The sequence below is a fragment of the Zalophus californianus genome, chromosome 5 (assembly GCF_009762305.2).
Source record: "Zalophus californianus isolate mZalCal1 chromosome 5, mZalCal1.pri.v2, whole genome shotgun sequence".
Taxonomy (NCBI): domain Eukaryota; kingdom Metazoa; phylum Chordata; class Mammalia; order Carnivora; family Otariidae; genus Zalophus; species Zalophus californianus.
In genome coordinates this window covers 123,962,482-123,978,945 of record NC_045599.1, presented here as the reverse complement: position 1 = coordinate 123,978,945, position 16,464 = coordinate 123,962,482, and the positions used below count along the sequence as shown (strand labels likewise).

The 16,464-nt window shown below is 48.2% G+C and overlaps 1 protein-coding gene across 5 annotated transcripts in view; it reads left to right on the top strand.

The window, feature by feature from the left end:
• Positions 1-13,401, top strand: part of EGFLAM (EGF like, fibronectin type III and laminin G domains) — a 188,279-nt gene extending 174,878 nt beyond the window's left edge. For 3 of the 5 annotated variants that reach the window (XM_027606815.1, XM_027606816.1, XM_027606814.2), the window contains 4 exons: positions 2,066-2,209; positions 8,310-8,393; positions 11,308-11,411; positions 12,218-12,720. In XM_027606815.1, the coding sequence (XP_027462616.1) occupies positions 2,066-2,209; positions 8,310-8,393; positions 11,308-11,411; positions 12,218-12,372 (487 nt within the window). In that variant the 3' untranslated portion in view covers positions 12,373-12,720. Of the gene's footprint in view, positions 1-2,065; positions 2,210-7,752; positions 8,272-8,309; positions 8,394-11,307; positions 11,412-12,217 lie in introns of those variants that run through there. The other 2 variants (XM_027606812.2, XM_027606813.2) reach the window with 2 other exon arrangements.
• The last annotated feature ends 3,063 nt before the right edge of the window (positions 13,402-16,464 follow it).

The following is a 16,464-nucleotide window of genomic DNA, read 5'->3' as shown; positions in this document are numbered from 1 at the left end:
CATGATGGGCATTTATTAGATCATGTAACAAGCAGTGCAGACTTAGACTGGTTCCTGGATTGATTAATTCAGAGATTCAACTCTATCATCAAAGACCTAAGTCTCTTCCATCTTTCTGCCTTGTTATCCTCAGGCTATTCTCCAGGGGCACTCCCTCCATGGTTATAAGACAGCTGTCCATAAGACACTCGTAAAATGGCTGTACATCAGGGCAATATCCAGTGGAAGTAAAAATTTTTTTCATGCAACTCTTTTTTAAAGGAAAAGAACCTTTCCTAGAATCCTTCTGATAAATTTCCTTTATGTCATTGAACAATATGGTCACGTGCCCACCCCTAAACCAATCACTGCAAGAGAAATGGAACCATTATGATTGGCTTACACTAATTGGTGTATCCAGAGCAAGTGAGGGAAGGAAGGAGCCTGGAGTAAAAGATGGAAAAAAGCAGGTCTTTAGGGAGTGGGCCAGGGCTGGATTCTCTGCACCGGGCCTGGTGGCAAAGTCACCATTATGGACCCTGCTTCTCCCTGCTTCACTCTGAGGCCCTGAATGGGGAAGGTAAACTTGATCTCTTCCTGTCTAGGTCAGGCTCTGGGAAGCCTAGACAAGATTCCCCTCCACTGTTCGCTATAGATAGTCCCCATGTTATGACAGTTTGATTTAACGATTTTTCAGCTTTACAATGGTGCCAAAGGAATGTGCATTCCATAGAAACCATACTTTGAATTTTGAACTGTGATCTTCTCCCAGGCCAGTGATGTGTGATAGGATCCTCTCTGACGGGGCTGGGCAGTGGCCACCACTCCCAAGCAGCCACACCATCATGAGCATGAACAACCAATGTGCTTACAACCATTCTGTTCCCGTACAACTATTCTGGTTTTCACTTTCCGTATGGTGTTCAATAAGTCACCTGAGACAGTCAGCACTTTACTAGAAAATAGGCTTTGTTTTAGATGATTCTGCTCTAGTGTAGGCTAATGGAAGTGTTCTGAGCACATTTAAGGTAACCTGGGCTAAGCTATGACGGTCAGTAGGTGAGGTTTGTTAAATGCATTTTTGACTTAGGATATTTTCAGTTTATGATGGGTTTATCCGAGTGTAAGCCCACAGTAAGTTGAGAAGGGTCTGTACTGAATACACTCTACAGCTCCTGAGCAGGTAGGCGAGACAGAGAGGGATGGTACAAGGGATAGGAAAATAGAAAAGGAGATTTTCCCAGTAGTGCCATATTAGGAGCAATACTGAATTATGTTTACTCCTGTCTCACTTTTTATTTAAAGACCTCATGCTTGCCCTTCTCCTTATATCAGATGAAACCCTGGTCACCTTAGTGAGACTAGATTTCTGAGCTAGTCTATTCCCAGGAATTGATAAGAACCTGTAAGCCTGTGATCCTATCCCCGGCCATGGCTGTAGGGGCAGGAACTGACCCGTCTGAGCACCCCTCCGTTCCTCTCAGCTTCCTGCTCCTCTCCACCCTGCCTCCGCCCCAGCAGCCTCAAGACAATGATCCCATTGAGCCACCTTCCTTGTCTGACTGACACTCTGCCCCCTGTCCTGTCGCCCCTCCTCTGCCCTCAAGGACAGTCACTGCCAGAGCGAGACATCCATAGCCATGATCATAGCCCAGAGAGCTACCAACTTGAACCTCTTGGCAATTATGAAACCCACTTTCTGTTGGGGAATGGGGAACACTATTCCAAGGCCCGTTGAGGGTGGGACAGGAAAGAGGGAAGACTGAGGTATATATTGGGGGTACAGCCTCGGTGCTGGCATTGGCCAGAGTCTGGCTAATCTGTGACTCATCAAGTGCCCTCTTGTGGAATTTCACCACGTGTGGGGAGGGGAACACTGCTGCAAAATGAGCGATCCAGAATTTTAGGCCCATCGTGTAGCTTGTGGTGGTGATGCCATTTTTCATTTCTTGGTAGTACGTGTCAGAAACGCCAGACTACCCTTACACCTGGCTCCTCGGGGCTGGCAGACAAAACTGCGACTATTCAGAATGGACGTTGGTGGACACTGGTTGATCTGTTACAATTATTTGTGTATTTTCCCCAGGGTATCCGGATCAAGATCAAATGCATTCATGAGGTTTAAGACAACTGCCAAAGATGGTCTGTTGATGTGGAGGGGAGACAGCCCCATGAGACCCAACAGTGACTTCATTTCCTTGGGCCTTCGAGATGGAGCCCTGGTGTTCAGGTAAGCACTCTCCAGTTGTCTTCAGCATCACCTTGTGATTTTTCTCAGACAGTGCCAGTCATGCCAAACAGAGTGATGCCAAAGTAAGCCAGCACCCAGTCTGCTGGAATGGACTGTTGCCTGAAGGGCCAGGCTTATCTGAGGCTCCTGGTGTTTCTTTCCAGCATCCACCTTCTAGAGCATCAGTTGGCAAATTTTAGCCTGAGGGCCAAATCCAGCCCATCACCCATTTTTGTAAATGAAGTTTTGTTGGAATTCTGCCATACTCATTCACTTATATGTTATCTGATTACTTTCATGCTACGGTGTCACACTTGAGTAGTTTCAATAGGGACTCTATGGCAGAGCCTAAATTATTTATCATCTAGCCCCTTACAGAACATTTTTTGACCCCTGTTCTAGAATGTTGCTGCTGTATGCTCCCCACTTGCAAATTAGGATGTAGTAGAAAGAGGGCTTTGATAGTGCCGAGCATGGATGTGAGTACTCAGCTCAAACTAGCTCAGACAGATGAGACCAGCTAAGGTCGAGAGACCTGCCTGTAAATTCTAACTCTGCTCCTTATTAGCTGTGCGGCCTTGGGAAGGAGATTGCCTGCCTTCCAGTCTCCCCCTGCAAAGCCAGATTCACACGTCAGTAGATCAACCCAACATTTGGATTTTTGTAAATGCTTCTTGGGTGATACTGATAAGGCAGTCCTGGAAGTTCTTACCTCTTTTGAGTCACCTGAGACTGTTCTCAGATTTGTCAAATGGATAGCTGTGAAGTAGCTAAAGGACGACCTAGACCACTTCCCCCCACCACGGTGGGTGGGAGCTGGGTTTCCCCAGGGCAGGCACTGGCTTGTGTGACATGCGGAAGCTTCAGTAGAGATTGTGGTGGTACATCCTCATTTGAGGTTAGAAATACTTGTCCAGACCCATGATTCTCAAAACATGGTCTCTGGACCAGTAGCATCAGTTGTCACGGGAAACTTGTTAGAAATGCAAATTCTCAGGCCCCACCCTTGGCCTCCTGAACCAGAATAACTCTAGGGGTGGGGCCCAGCAGTCTGTTTTAACTGTTTTCTCCGGGTGATTCTGTGTCTGCTAGGGTTTGAAACCCCTGCCTGGTCTCTGGATGGTCTATCTGCTCTATGGGGGGAGTAATTTCTCTGGCTTTTCCTGCTTTAATTCCCCCTCTGGTGACTAGCACAAAGTCACTAAGTGATATGGACTCGGTTGGACTCAAAACAAAGATGATTGATCTGTGGAGAAGATGAAGATTTAATTTTGGGGCTTCTGTGGATCATGCACAGGGATTATTGACAGCCAGAGTAGAATAATGTTAAGTCCTTTCAGTTTGAATAAAAGGCATTTGGAGAGGAAATGTCACTTGTCCAACATCACACTTGCTCCTAAACAGCAGAGCGTGCTGAGGGACGCCATCCTGCGATCGTCGGGGACTTGGGAGAGAATGTGTGGTTGATGGCTCCAGGCCGGCCGGTGGGAGCACCGTCTCAGCTCCCTTTACCCCCTTGGCCCTGAGGTCAAACACAGAGCTCTTCACACCCCAGTTTCAGGCTGGCTGCCGCGAAGCCATTTTCTTGTGGTTTTCCTGTGGTTAACCTCACCAAGGCCTCAAGTACTTGATTGTGCCCAGAAAAGGGAACTGAAACAGTAGCTCAGCCGTGGGTGGGAGGCCCAGCTTCCCCCCTAAACCGCCGGCCCCGGACAGGGGAAGTGTGCTCAGGGCCGCCCCGCAGCTCCCCCCGGCTCAGGCCAGCCCCTGTTTTCCCCACCCCTGGGGACATCCTTCTGACGGCTCCCCTGCATCCCAGACATTTTTCTTCTATTGCAAGTTCTCCCTCGGATTCTGAAAATGGGCCTGATGTGTTTCTTTTAGCCTGGAGTGGTGGCTATGTTCTGTGTGAAGGATGCCCCGCTTGGCCCCCCACCGAGGTGGACGTCTGTGCCCACCTGTCCCTGGGCCTGGAGCTGCAACGTCACTGCCTCGGCCTCCCTTCCTTCCTCTGGGTAGTCACTTTGCACATCCATTCACCCAGCACCGCAGGAGGCTGGGCATGGAAAGGAATTAGAGTGCAGGCCAGTGGTTTGAAAATGTCATCGTACAGAGTCAGTGGGGTGGGGGTGGGGGGGCTGGTCTCAGAGGTGGATTCCTGGGACCACCACCCAGAGATTCTGATGGCCCAGGGCCTTGTGGGGGGCAGAATCCGATTGGAAACGATCAGGAACTGCACCCTAAGAAGCAGGGTCTGAAATGGTCAACCGCTTGGGCTTCAGAGTCAGACATGTGGCCACGTGACCTTGGGCAAGTTACCCTCCTTCTCTGTAGAAGGCAGAAGCAAACAGTCATGAGGACTGAAGACTGAATGCGTTAATTCACGTGAGGGGCTTAGTGCAGGGTCTGGCCTATCTAGCTGTTAGTGGTACAGATTATTAAAATTGTTATCTTGGAGCACCTGTTTTCTGGGTTTCTATGTACAAGATTAAGTAGAAGAAAGGGAATCAAAGTGTTCGGCTAAGAGTATAGTTTTTGGTGGTTTTGTTTCATTATGTTTTATGATTGTGTATGGGGCATAAAGCCCAGTGAACAGGTTTGTGAAAACCACCTGATTGACAGGCTTTCCCACTCTTTCCATGTGACCTTGATAACATTTTCATGCAACAGAGAAGAGGAAGAGATCTGACATTAGCAAAATGCCCTGTGTGGCAGTTCAAAGGGGGTATGACTAAGTGGGGGGGGGGGGTCACTGCATGGAGGCAGCCATGTGGTTTCCAAAAGGCCTCACCTGGTGGCTCTTCCTGGCGGCCCACCTCGGTGCTCAGCCTCATAGCTCCCCGGGCACAGCAAGTTGAGCAGGTAAATTTGGAGCAGAATAACCAAGTCCCGCTAACCAGATTCACAAGGCCTTGCTAGAGAAGCCAGACATGCATTCGTCTGTTCATTGCTTCATTCATTCATATGTTTCTACCTTTTCTTTTTAAACTGAGGTGTAACTTCCATGAAGTGCACAAATGTTAAGTGTACAGCTTGATGACTTTGAAAAATTTTTAAACACATAGACACCTGTATAACCACCATCCAGAACAAGATAGAGAACATTTCCCACACCCCAGAGGGCTCCCCCATGCCCTCTCCCAAAGCAGGTAACCATTATTCTTGGTCTTTTATTATTGTAAACAACAACAACAACAACAACAGGGTACCTGGGGAGGCAGGAGGTTAGTTGGAGGGTGGGTTAGAGCGGTTGCGTGTGTGGGAGAGTCAGGCAGTGGAGAGGCCAACCGAGCTGCCTCCCCAACTACCACCTCACAGTGAGACTGGAGTCCTGGGTGCTGGGTTCACTGTTGACTCCCTTGAGCACGTTCTGGCTCTTTGCATGAATAGGAGCGTTATCAGGTTGGAGAACAGAAGAAGAAAGCCCGTCTTTTGTCCAAACGCAGCTGAAGGTTTCCATTCACTGGATTACAATCACGTTCCAGCCTAGCCTCCCTGAGATTATCCCCAAGTCACCTTGATTCTGAGATCTGGGTGTTCCTGACCTTTTTCGTTACATATTTACAGCCTGTTGGTTCACTCTCACTCACACATGACTACTCTTCCAGGAGAGGCTTGATGAGTTTAACTCTTGGTGGCAACTTTCTACTTACTACTGGTTCCTCCAGATATATTGTCAACCTCAGATATGAGCTGCATTAAAGACTGCATGTATTGGGGATGGTGGGGTTATTTGTTTGGATCTTACTATGTACCATGGTCTTTTATGTAATATTCCCTACAGTCCTTTAGGGAAGGTATTAGTTCCCCCATTTCACAGAGGAGGAAACAGTCTCAGAGAGATCAGGCTAGTCACCAAAGTCACAGAGCTAGTCATTGGCAAGACTGGGAATCAAGGCAGGCTAGTCCAATCCAAGTGCCCACACTCTTTCTGTTACCCCTCGCTGCCTTTCATTAAAGCTACATCTGGTGATTCGGCTCAGTTTCTGCCAACCAGCTCTCAGCCCTGCTTCATCCTCATTCATTCCTTCAAAAAGTCATTTGGCCACTAAATAATGAAATCTGAAAATCCCACCTCCAGGCTGCTTCTTACAAGGAGACACTGGGGGTGGGAAAATTCATTAAGAAGCCATAAACTTGGGCACCTGGGTGGCTCAGATGGTTAAGCGTCTGCCTTCGGCTCAGGTCATGATCCCAAGGTCCCGGGATCGAGTCCCGCATCGGGCTCCCTGCTCCTTGGGAGCCTGCTTCTCCCTCTGCTTCTCTCTCTCTCTCTCTCTCTCTCCCTCTCTCTCTCCATCTCTCATGAATAAATAAAAAATCTTTAAAAAAAAAAAAAAAAAGAAGCCATAAACTTTTCAGGATCAGAGCTATGTCTCTCAGCTCATCAGGTCACCCAAGTTGTGTGCTTGGTTCGGTGTCAATGGGCTGGGGGACTTCTTGGAGCCTCCGTGATTACAGAAATGACCCATCGTGCTTTCCCTGGGGAAAGCCAAGTGCTTGCTCTTGCTCTTTTCTCAGAGTGAGTGCATGCAAGAGCTCAGTTACTAATCCACGTTTCCTTTCAACATTCCTATTTCTTGGCCAGTGAAGTCACAGAGAGACATGTCCTCTTATAAGCTGAGGAGAGGTGCCCTGGTGGAACACATTTTCTTTGAAAAGCGTGATTACATTAGGCTTTATTACATTATCGAGGGGAGGTCTAGGCAGTTGGCCCAGTGCCCAGCCTGGAGTAGTCACTCACGAAATATTTGTTGAATTGAATTAAACTAGAATTATTAAGTGAGCACTGGACTGAGAGGGATATTTCTCTTTGGTAAACAATATGTGCACATCTTCTGAGACCTGTAGGGTATAAGGGTATCTGGAAACTGAAATAGAAAATACAAAGCTACTGAGAGGGCCTGATATCAGAGTAAAATGGGGATGGAGGAGCAGATCAGACACCAAGTTAAGTCCTATCCGTAAGCTTTGGGATTTTAGGCAGATCCTCCTGATCTCTTTGGGGCTTAGCCCACTCTGCCATGTTCTGTTTTGTTTTGTTTTTCAGAAAGTGAAAACACATGTATGAGTTTCTGAGAGCTGCCATAACAAATTACCACAAATTGGGTGACTTAAAACAATATAAATGTATTCTCTCACGGTTCTGGAGGAGAGAAGTCCGGCACACGGGTGTTGGCAGGGTTGGTTCCTCCGGGGGGCTCTGAGGGAGAATGTTCTATCCTTTCCCCCCAGGTGGTGGTGGTTGCTGGCAATTCTTGGTGTTTCTTGGCTCATAGATGCACCATTCCAATCTCTGCCTGCATCTTTGTGTCACATTCTTTCCTACCTGTCTCTGTCCCCGTGTCCAAAGATTTCCCCTTTTTTATGAGGACATACTGGATTTAGAGCCACGCTAACCCAGGATGACTTCATCTTAACTAATTACATCCGCCAAGACCCTCTTTCTAAATAAGGTCACATTCTGAGGTTTGGGGGAGACAATATTCGACCTAGTAAACACATTACAAATGATGAAGCCCTCCTTGTTCCTGATACTATAGGACTGATGCTTCTGTACATGGGGCCAAAACCAACCAACAAACACCTCGCGGACGTTATGCTAAATGCAAGAAGCCATTCACAAAGAGACAAGTACTGCATGATCCTACTTGTATGAGGTTATCGAGAATAGTCAAAGTCACAGAGACAGAAAAGCAGAACGGTGAGAGGCCAGGGAGCTGGTGGGTGGTGAGTGGTAATTTCAGGGGTGCAGAGCTTCAGTTTTGCAAGATAAAATGAGTTTTGGACATGGCTTGCACAGCAATGTGAATGTACTCAACACTACCCAACTAACCCTTGAAAACACTTAAATTGGTAAATTTTATGTTACGTATATTTTACTACGATTAGAATTTTATGAAAAAAAAAACTTTTTGGGGAGTTGGGGTTCATTCATGGCCTAGCCTGGAAACCTAATGCTTTTTATAACATTGTTGTATTTTGTTTTAAGGAAAGTACATTCTGAGTTCCAAGGAATTTTTGCAATGGGAATTGTTCATGGCTGCCTGCCTGTCTGTATTTCACTTGATTCTGTCTGCTTCTTCTCTCGTGCCGTTAGCTATAACCTGGGCAGTGGCGTGGCGTCCATCATGGTTAATGGGTCCTTCAGTGATGGTCGGTGGCACCGAGTCAAGGCTGTTCGGTGAGTCCCCACCACAGGGTGAGACAGAGCTGGAGCTCAGCAAGAGCTAGATGTGCTGTCCGCGTGCCTGTGGCCCCAAAGTCCTGCTCCCCAACCTTGCCTGGCATCCTACTGCTTCTGACCTGGGTCATTCAGGGTGTTTTGTTACTAAGGTCCCCCTTGCTTTTCCCTAACACTGACAGGCCAGAGGGCCTGACCTCCCAAGTATGCACTCAACAGAGACCTCCCAGAGAAAGAACTTCTTGATGACTAAACTGGAAGAGGGCCTCGCTATCTTGTGAGATCTAGATCTTTCTAGTGGGATAAGATTTCAGGGCCTGTGGACTTTGAGGAATGCTTTACATCTCACCCACTTTTTTTTTTTTTTTTTGGACATTACATTACCTGGGCTTTAGAAGCTGTGTGCACCCTGTCCCAATTACATATCTCCCCCCTCACAGAGGTCACCACCCTGACTTCTGATTAACCCCGGGTGAATCATTCCTTTAAAATTAGTTTTACTACCTCTGTCCATATTCTTAACAGTATATTCTGAGAAACCAAAGAGCAGACCCAAACTTAGCTCTGTAAAAAAAAAATGTCAATCTTGCCATTTTAGATGAGGGTTCCAGGAGTTGGGCTGAATAGAACGTGTGGTTCAGGTTCCCTGAGCATTCACCATAGCCCTTCGCGGGGAGGCCCGTGGTGAGGTCAGGAGTGAGCCTGGGAACCTCGGGGCTGCCGCGCGCAGTCTCCTCCTCAGCTCACATACAGGCTGTGGTGGGGGTAGCCTTGCTGGACCCCACTCTCCTGTCCGTTACTTATTACCTTAGAAGTCGAAACCCAAGATGCCATCGATTCTAAGACATAGCCTCATTTCAGAGATATAAAAAAATGAAAAATTCTTAGATGAAATAAAGTGGGGGGAAAAATGGAATTTTTTAGAGAAATGGTGAGGGGGGGTGGGAAAGGCTGGCCAGGCAAGGTAAGCTGTTGGAGGCATTGCCCATCACGGCATTCACGCATGAGATTCTGAAACAGCATATCCGAAGTGGAGAGGCAGTGTACGATCTCGAGGCTGAGGACAGAACAGAATTACCTCTAAAACTCGTTACTAGAAGAGTTGCTACCAAGACATGAGGCCTGGCCAACCGGATTTGTACTATTGTATCCCCCAAAAAAGAGTAGAGCCAGGAAACTCTGGAAGGTGAAGGAGGGACTAAAAGGGGAATGATTGGTTTTAAAACCTTTCCTTGAATGTACTTGAGGAGTTAGAACCCAAGCCCCTTTCCCACCTCATCTAGCTGGCACGCTGCTCTTTCCCTACCCATGGGAAAATAAGGAAAGGCAGTTCTCTGGAGAAAGTGAAACAAGGTTCTGAGCTGGTGGCACTAGGCATAACTAAATACTGGACTACTGTGTACTGTATAAACTATATAAACTAAAGCTGGGGACTGGGTGCAGGCTCATATGTTGAATATTAAGAACCCCATAATTCTTCCCCCAGTGAGATTCCAGAATGCTGGGAGCCAGGCTATCCCCCACAATAAGGAAAGTAGAAAATTCAGGTGTCCCCCAAGAAAATGATTGAGCCAGGTCCCAGCACTATGAAGCCCCAGGCAGCAGAAACGAATCTACACACAGAGCTTCCGATCTGCCTTTTAGTGCTTTTTTTTCTTTTTTAAAGATTTTATTTATTTATTTTAGAGAGAGATAGAGAAACAAGTGGGAGGAGGGGCAGAGAGAGAGTCTCAGCTCCCCGCTGAGCATAGAGTCTATAGTGGGGCTCGATCTCACGACCCTGAGATCATGATCTGATGGTTAAAACTGAGCCACCCAGGCGCCCCAGTGCTTCTTCTCTTCACTTAACTATGAATGAAATGAAACTATGAAACTATGAAATGGCCGTCAGGAATCACTAGGCATTTGAAAAAATCTCCAATGTAAAAGATGGCTAGCAGAACAAATCAACATAACAAAGCAATTTGAAGGAAACAAAGACTTGAATGAAAAAATGATAAATGATAAAATATGATATAAATGGTAAAACATATTACTGTTGTCAGAGAGATAAGAGAGACCAGTAATCCAAGAAACAAGAACAGTTTGCTGTAAAAAAAAAGATTAGAAGATCAATAAGGAACTCCTAAAAAAAAAGTGCAGCCTGGGTTGGTACAGTCCTCCAAGATCTGTACAAACAGGTGGTTTTTTGAAGAAGGTCCCTGGGACCAGATAGTTTTGGGAACCAGCATAGAAAATGGCGAAGCCCTTGCCACAGATGAACACCTCCACTCCACTGTCCCCAGAGTCGCTTTTGGATGACTCTCTGGGCCCTTTAGAAACTTCTCAGCCATTCTTTGTCCTCCCCCAGAGTAATCCTCTACCTGCTTCATTGGCTTTCCATCTTGCTTAGAATACTGTTAGAACTCGCCACGGGTCCCCGTGTCCCTTCCACACCTCCCCTTATAGTTCTGTTCTTCTCTGGCTCCCTTCAGGAGAAATGCTTCTGGCCACTCTCCTCCCACTTCCAGAATTCTCTGTGCCCAGCCTGTACCAGCCCCCTGTCTTTTCTCTCTTTAGCATTGCCACTTCCTGTTTGCATTACCCTCCTCCTTCACCTGACCTACCCAGCCTTCAGAGCTCATCTCAGACAGAGTGTCCCTTGAAGCTTTCCCTGACCCCCTCTCCTCCTGTGTTCTGCAGCATCCTGGCATTCCTCTGCTGCAGAGTGGTGACACGGTGTTTTCATGTACAATTTGAATTTTTTTGTTTGCCTCAGGAAACCATAAATTCCTGAGGGCCAGGAATTTTTTCTTTTTCATTTTTGTGCCTCCGTCTTTTAGCATAGTGCCAGGCACAGAGTAGGTACTTGAATACAGTTTTATTAAAATGAATGCATAATTGAATTAAGCTCCAAAAATGGTGGTCTCTACAGGGATGGCCAATCCGGAAAGATAACTGTGGATGACTATGGGGCCAGAACAGGCAAATCACCTGGCATGATGAGGCAGCTCAACATCAATGGAGCTCTGTATGTGGGTAAGTGACCTTTGACCAAATCTAAATTATGCCAGTGTCTTCTTGCTAGGCCTCCATTTGTCATGGTGGGATTCCCCCAAAGAGGTGCACTTCACCGGATCAAAATACTTAGAAATTGGGAAGCTTGCCATATATTCCGTTGTTCCATTTTCTGAACTTCTGACTCATGGCTGAGGGGGCAGGAGGCACTTAGATGCTTTTGTGCTTTGGACTGATCCACCAGGAAAACCATGCTTCTCTTGTTTATAGAACAAAAACCTGCCTAATATAGCTCCGACAGTTCCCTCTGAGGAAGGAGGATCTTTCTTGTCCCCTCTCAAAATTAGAATGAGTAGTATTTCTGTAAATAGTTTAGAAACCACTACTGCAGACACATAAACACGAAAATAGATCTCTATCCAAATGATATTTCCTAAAAGTGAACTTAATTGAAAGCTTTCAATATCAGTGTATTTCTTTTGGGTTAAGATGACATCACCTTTAACTATCTGCTGCCTTCTGTTGACATTATACAACATTTCAAAATTTCTCAGGCACTGTTTGGTTTTAAGTGGTTAGTTGGGTCAGCAGTCACACGTGAGGTGGGTATTTATAGCCTCTGGTTGTGTGTCAGGTCGATACAAGTCCATCTGTTCCTTCAAGGGTTATTATTAATCAGACAGCTGCTCTGCACTGAGCAGTTGGAGGGGCTCACAGCCCTCACCCATCCTGTCAGCCGAGGGACACCTTGGTCAATGAAGACTCAAGTGTCCTAACGAGACCTGCTCCCCTCCGGCTCACCCCGTCTCCCTCTTGCTTCCTGGCAGGTGGAATGAAGGAAATCGCTCTGCACACTAACAGGCAATATATGCGAGGCCTTGTGGGCTGTATTTCTCATTTCACCCTGTCCACTGATTACCACATTTCCCTCGTGGAAGATGCCGTGGATGGGAAAAACATCAACACCTGTGGAGCCAAGTAAGCCCAGCTGGGCTTGCCCAAGGGACACAGCCTTCTCTGCTGAGAATCCCCGGGGCCCCGCGACCCTGCCTGCTGCTGCACACGGAGGCATGGCGGCCAGGTGTGTTTCTTCCCATCAAGGAGAGAGTACCCCCTGATGAGAAACTAGAACCAAGACAGGAGTCCCTGTGTGGCCTTTCCTGCTGACACTCTGTAGGCCAAACCTAACGGAATACTCTGTGTAGGAAGCGTCGAACTTTGTCCATTGAATGTGCAGGGGCTGCCAGAGATCACACATCAATGCAAATTCCAGAGCCTATCTGCTGTAGCTCAGTGACTGTGTTGTGATTCATGGTGAATAAAAAACGAAAGAAAAAAAAAAATAGAGACCCAAAGGGCAGTATTAAAATACTTCCCTCCTTCCCTGACTCATGACACTTTTACTGACAGCAGAATGACTATTTGACCTTGAACCTTGAATTTCTCACCTTGGCCCATGAATTATTTAGGATTAATCCCTTCCACTCCTCAGTGGCTGGTTCAGTATGCTCTGACTATTCCATGAAAATCAGGAGGAGGGGAGACTAGGCATGGAGTCACAGAACGCTGCCCCCACCAAAGTTTACCTTTAATGAAAACTCTCTACTTTTTATAATGCAAATCGAAGAAAACAGGCACCATGATTTTGTAGATGTCTTTTTGTATGTGTATATTTTTATAGCTGCAGATTGTCCACACAGTATACTTTTGCAAGTTTGTGTGGACAACCCTGAATTCTTTGCACACTTCCTAAAAATCTTCCCCCAGAAAAGACTTGTTTGGGCCCTTCATGGCATCCTCCGGAGTGGGGTAGTTATCTCGGGGTGGGCAGCTTAGGGAGGCTGACTCTTCTCTTGCAGTAAATGTTGATGGCTCAAGGAGATGAACATGAAGCTTCCCACATAAGCAGATTAACAGGGACATGTGTTACGGAGGAGGGTCACTGTCATATTTGCTTTAAGAGAGGGGGAACGTCTGTAGTGAATCTGAATAAAGGAGATGGAGAAGGCTAGAACTCATGCGTTCAGTCTTTTACTCATTTGGGGGAGATGTTGCTGATGCTTGCAGAAGTCACGTCCACAAATGGACACCGATACAATTAGTCATGAGCTGTAGACACGATCCCTGAAAGTAGAGTCTCACAGTGGGTGATTATAAGGCTGTTCTGGGGCAGGGGGTGCCCCTCAGCATGGCCTGAGCGCCTGGGCAAGAACTGGAGAAGTGGGGTGCTTCCTCTGCGTCCTTGGCGGGGACCCGGCAGACAGCTGGCTCACTGGCAGATCCCAGGACGGGACTTGCTAAGGGAAAGGTGAGATGAACACTGTCCCCAAAGAGGAGGGAAATAGGATCTGAATCACGTACGAGCCTATAATTTGTCATGACGTGACTCTGGTGTGTGCAGCCTGTGTTCAGCGGAGACTTTGAGCTTTGGGTGAAGCACGGTGGTAAGCACTTTGAAAATTCTGAAAAGTGAATAAGTGAACTAGAGACATTCCCCTCGTGCTTCAGCCTTCTACTTCCTGCCTTTGGGACCTCCGATGACCAGGACCCTCCCTCTGGGAGGAATAACAACAGCGACGGTAATAGGGACAGTGACTGTAGCAGTGGCAGTCCGGGTAATACCTCTGTTCTTCTGGGTGTCAGCTGGGGAGTGCAGTTTACAGGAAAGCCACGTGGGAGAAAGGGGGCTGTTTTTTGTCTTTTTTGTCTTTTTTGTTTGTTTTGTTCCCTAGTTCAATGAATTGCAAAATCTTCCTGCTAGCGTTCAGCTTAGAAAATACAGAATTATCATATTGTTATATGTAGCCCTGTATCCTTCAATTTCTAGCCTACACGGTTTCCTGAACTTTTCATGGACTTTTATGTCTTTGCACAATCTTTTTATGCTGTTTCCTCAGCCCAGCATATTACATTCCTTAATCCAACATGTCTGTATTCTCTGTCCCCTTCAGGTAATCGATCAGAAGGTTCTGCGTCAGGATGTCTTAGAAAGTGGGTTTTGCCAGCTCTCAAACACCCTCACCTCCACCCCTCTTCCTTGGAGACTGCTAGCAGCCGTGCTTCCCCAGAGAGAGTGGGGTTGCCTTCATAGCATAGTTTCAATCCATTGCCTCCAGCCAAAAAACAAAACAAAACAAAAACCCACCCAAAAAACACCCCCAAACAAATAAAACCTTGTGATTTTAGCAAAATATGCAGCTGAGCTGAAGCCAGGAGAGTTATGTTGTAGATGCGCCACTGTTCCCTGCAGGTGTTATCCGGACAAAAATGCGGTGACTCAGGGACAAGGGCCTGGGAGTGTGTGTTGAAGCTGATGAGAATTGTGGGCCACCTTCCCCCCTGGGTGGGATGCAGAAGGGGTTAGAAGGGGTGACCCCATGGTGGGCTGAGGGCAGGGGAGATCCTGCTGACAAGAGGGCAGCAGAGTAGGGTGACACCAGAGGAGCGGATCACCTGGGTGCTCAGGGTCAGAGAACATGGTAAGTATATCCCAAGCCAGGAGCAGGGCTCTTTCACCCTCTCGGTGGACAAAACCCAGGAGATACGGGATGTATTTATAGGGGAGGTGGTTGTGGGGATACAGACGGCATTCTGAGGCTTGACCAGGTGGTTCTTTGGGTCTCAGCTGGACCCGTTCCCATGTGTGGCAGTTGGCTCATTTAGGATGGCCTTGGCTGGGGCGGTGAGGTGACTCGAGTCTCCTCCGTGTGGCTCTCCTCCTCGTGGGCCCAGAGGATAGGCTGGTATGCCCTTGTCACTAAAGAGGAAGGCAAAGACACTCGAGCAAAGGTGTAAGGCCTTCGACAGCCTACGTTTGGGAACTGTGCATGTCCCTTCTGCCACATCCTATTAGTCAAAGTCCATCGACCGAAGAGATGAGGAAACAGACTGCACCTCTGCAGTGGAGAGAAAGTCACCCAGCAAAGGGCCAGACACAGCCAGGGTACGAGATCTGGGCCCTTAATGCCATCCGTCCTTCACACAGGCTGTTGAGAGAGGGGGTGTGGTGCGGGGCCATGGCCCCCCCGGGCCACAGTCCTGGGAGCGGGGATGAGGTCTGTGAAGTTGTCAGGGGCCGCCCGGCCAGACGGGGCGCACGGAGCAGCATCCGTCCCTCCTCCGCACCTGCTGTGCTCTGTGCTCCCTCCTTTTGCTACCCGTTGCCTGACACTTATGCTATTACTCTGAGGAGGGGGATCTAGGAGGGGAACAGGATTTGTGCCCTAGCTTTTGGGTAGCGGCTCTGTTGAGAGAATCCTGAGAAAGCTGCCTGGGCCCTGGGCTCCTGAGAGAGGTTTGAGTAGCTAGGGAGCTTGGAGGTTAACGGCATCCCTGTCCTGCCCGCCAGGGCTATCGTGAAGCCCGGTTCCTGAAAACCACCGTTTGGACCCTGGTCAGGATCTGAGAAAATCCCCCCCACTTCCGTGTGCCCTAAGCAAGGATGGCTGGGGGGCGGGCGGGCGGGGAGGACAGGGGCGTCCTTGCCATTCCCACCAAAACTGACTCCCTCAACCACACGGTTCCTCCAAGCCTGGTTGCAGGATTTCTCTCAGGAAGGTCTGTGGGGTCTTCTCTGTCCCCACACTGTCCCAGAAGCCCATGAGTGGCAGCTTGACGACCCCGGGCCGTCGGGCAACACTCTGAATGGCTGCCCTGCTCTCCCACCCTCTTACTTGCTCCTCATTTCCGGCCCCAGGCCCGTTCCAGCCTCCGGGCCTGCGCCAACACAAACAGGCCTCAGGCTCCCGGACGCGAGCCACCCGGGTTTCAGAGTAACGGGTGCTTTCCTTCCCACTTCCCTCCTCGCCTTCCCCTCGCCACCCGCCTCATCGCTTCTCCCCCTTGCAAGCGAGCTGCCTCCTCCCTGAGTGGGAGGAAGGATCTCGGAAATGTGCCCAGAGCTGGCAGGCCCAGCGCTTTGCACTTGGAGGAAATGCTGCATTTTTCACCTTTAACCCAGAAAAATATGGTTCTCAGAAAGCTTGTTTTTAGCACTGCGAGTTCCCAAAGGAAGAGGAATTGGGAGTAGGAGCGGCTTGCAACCCCTCTCAGCTCTGACAGCCAACCCCCTGCC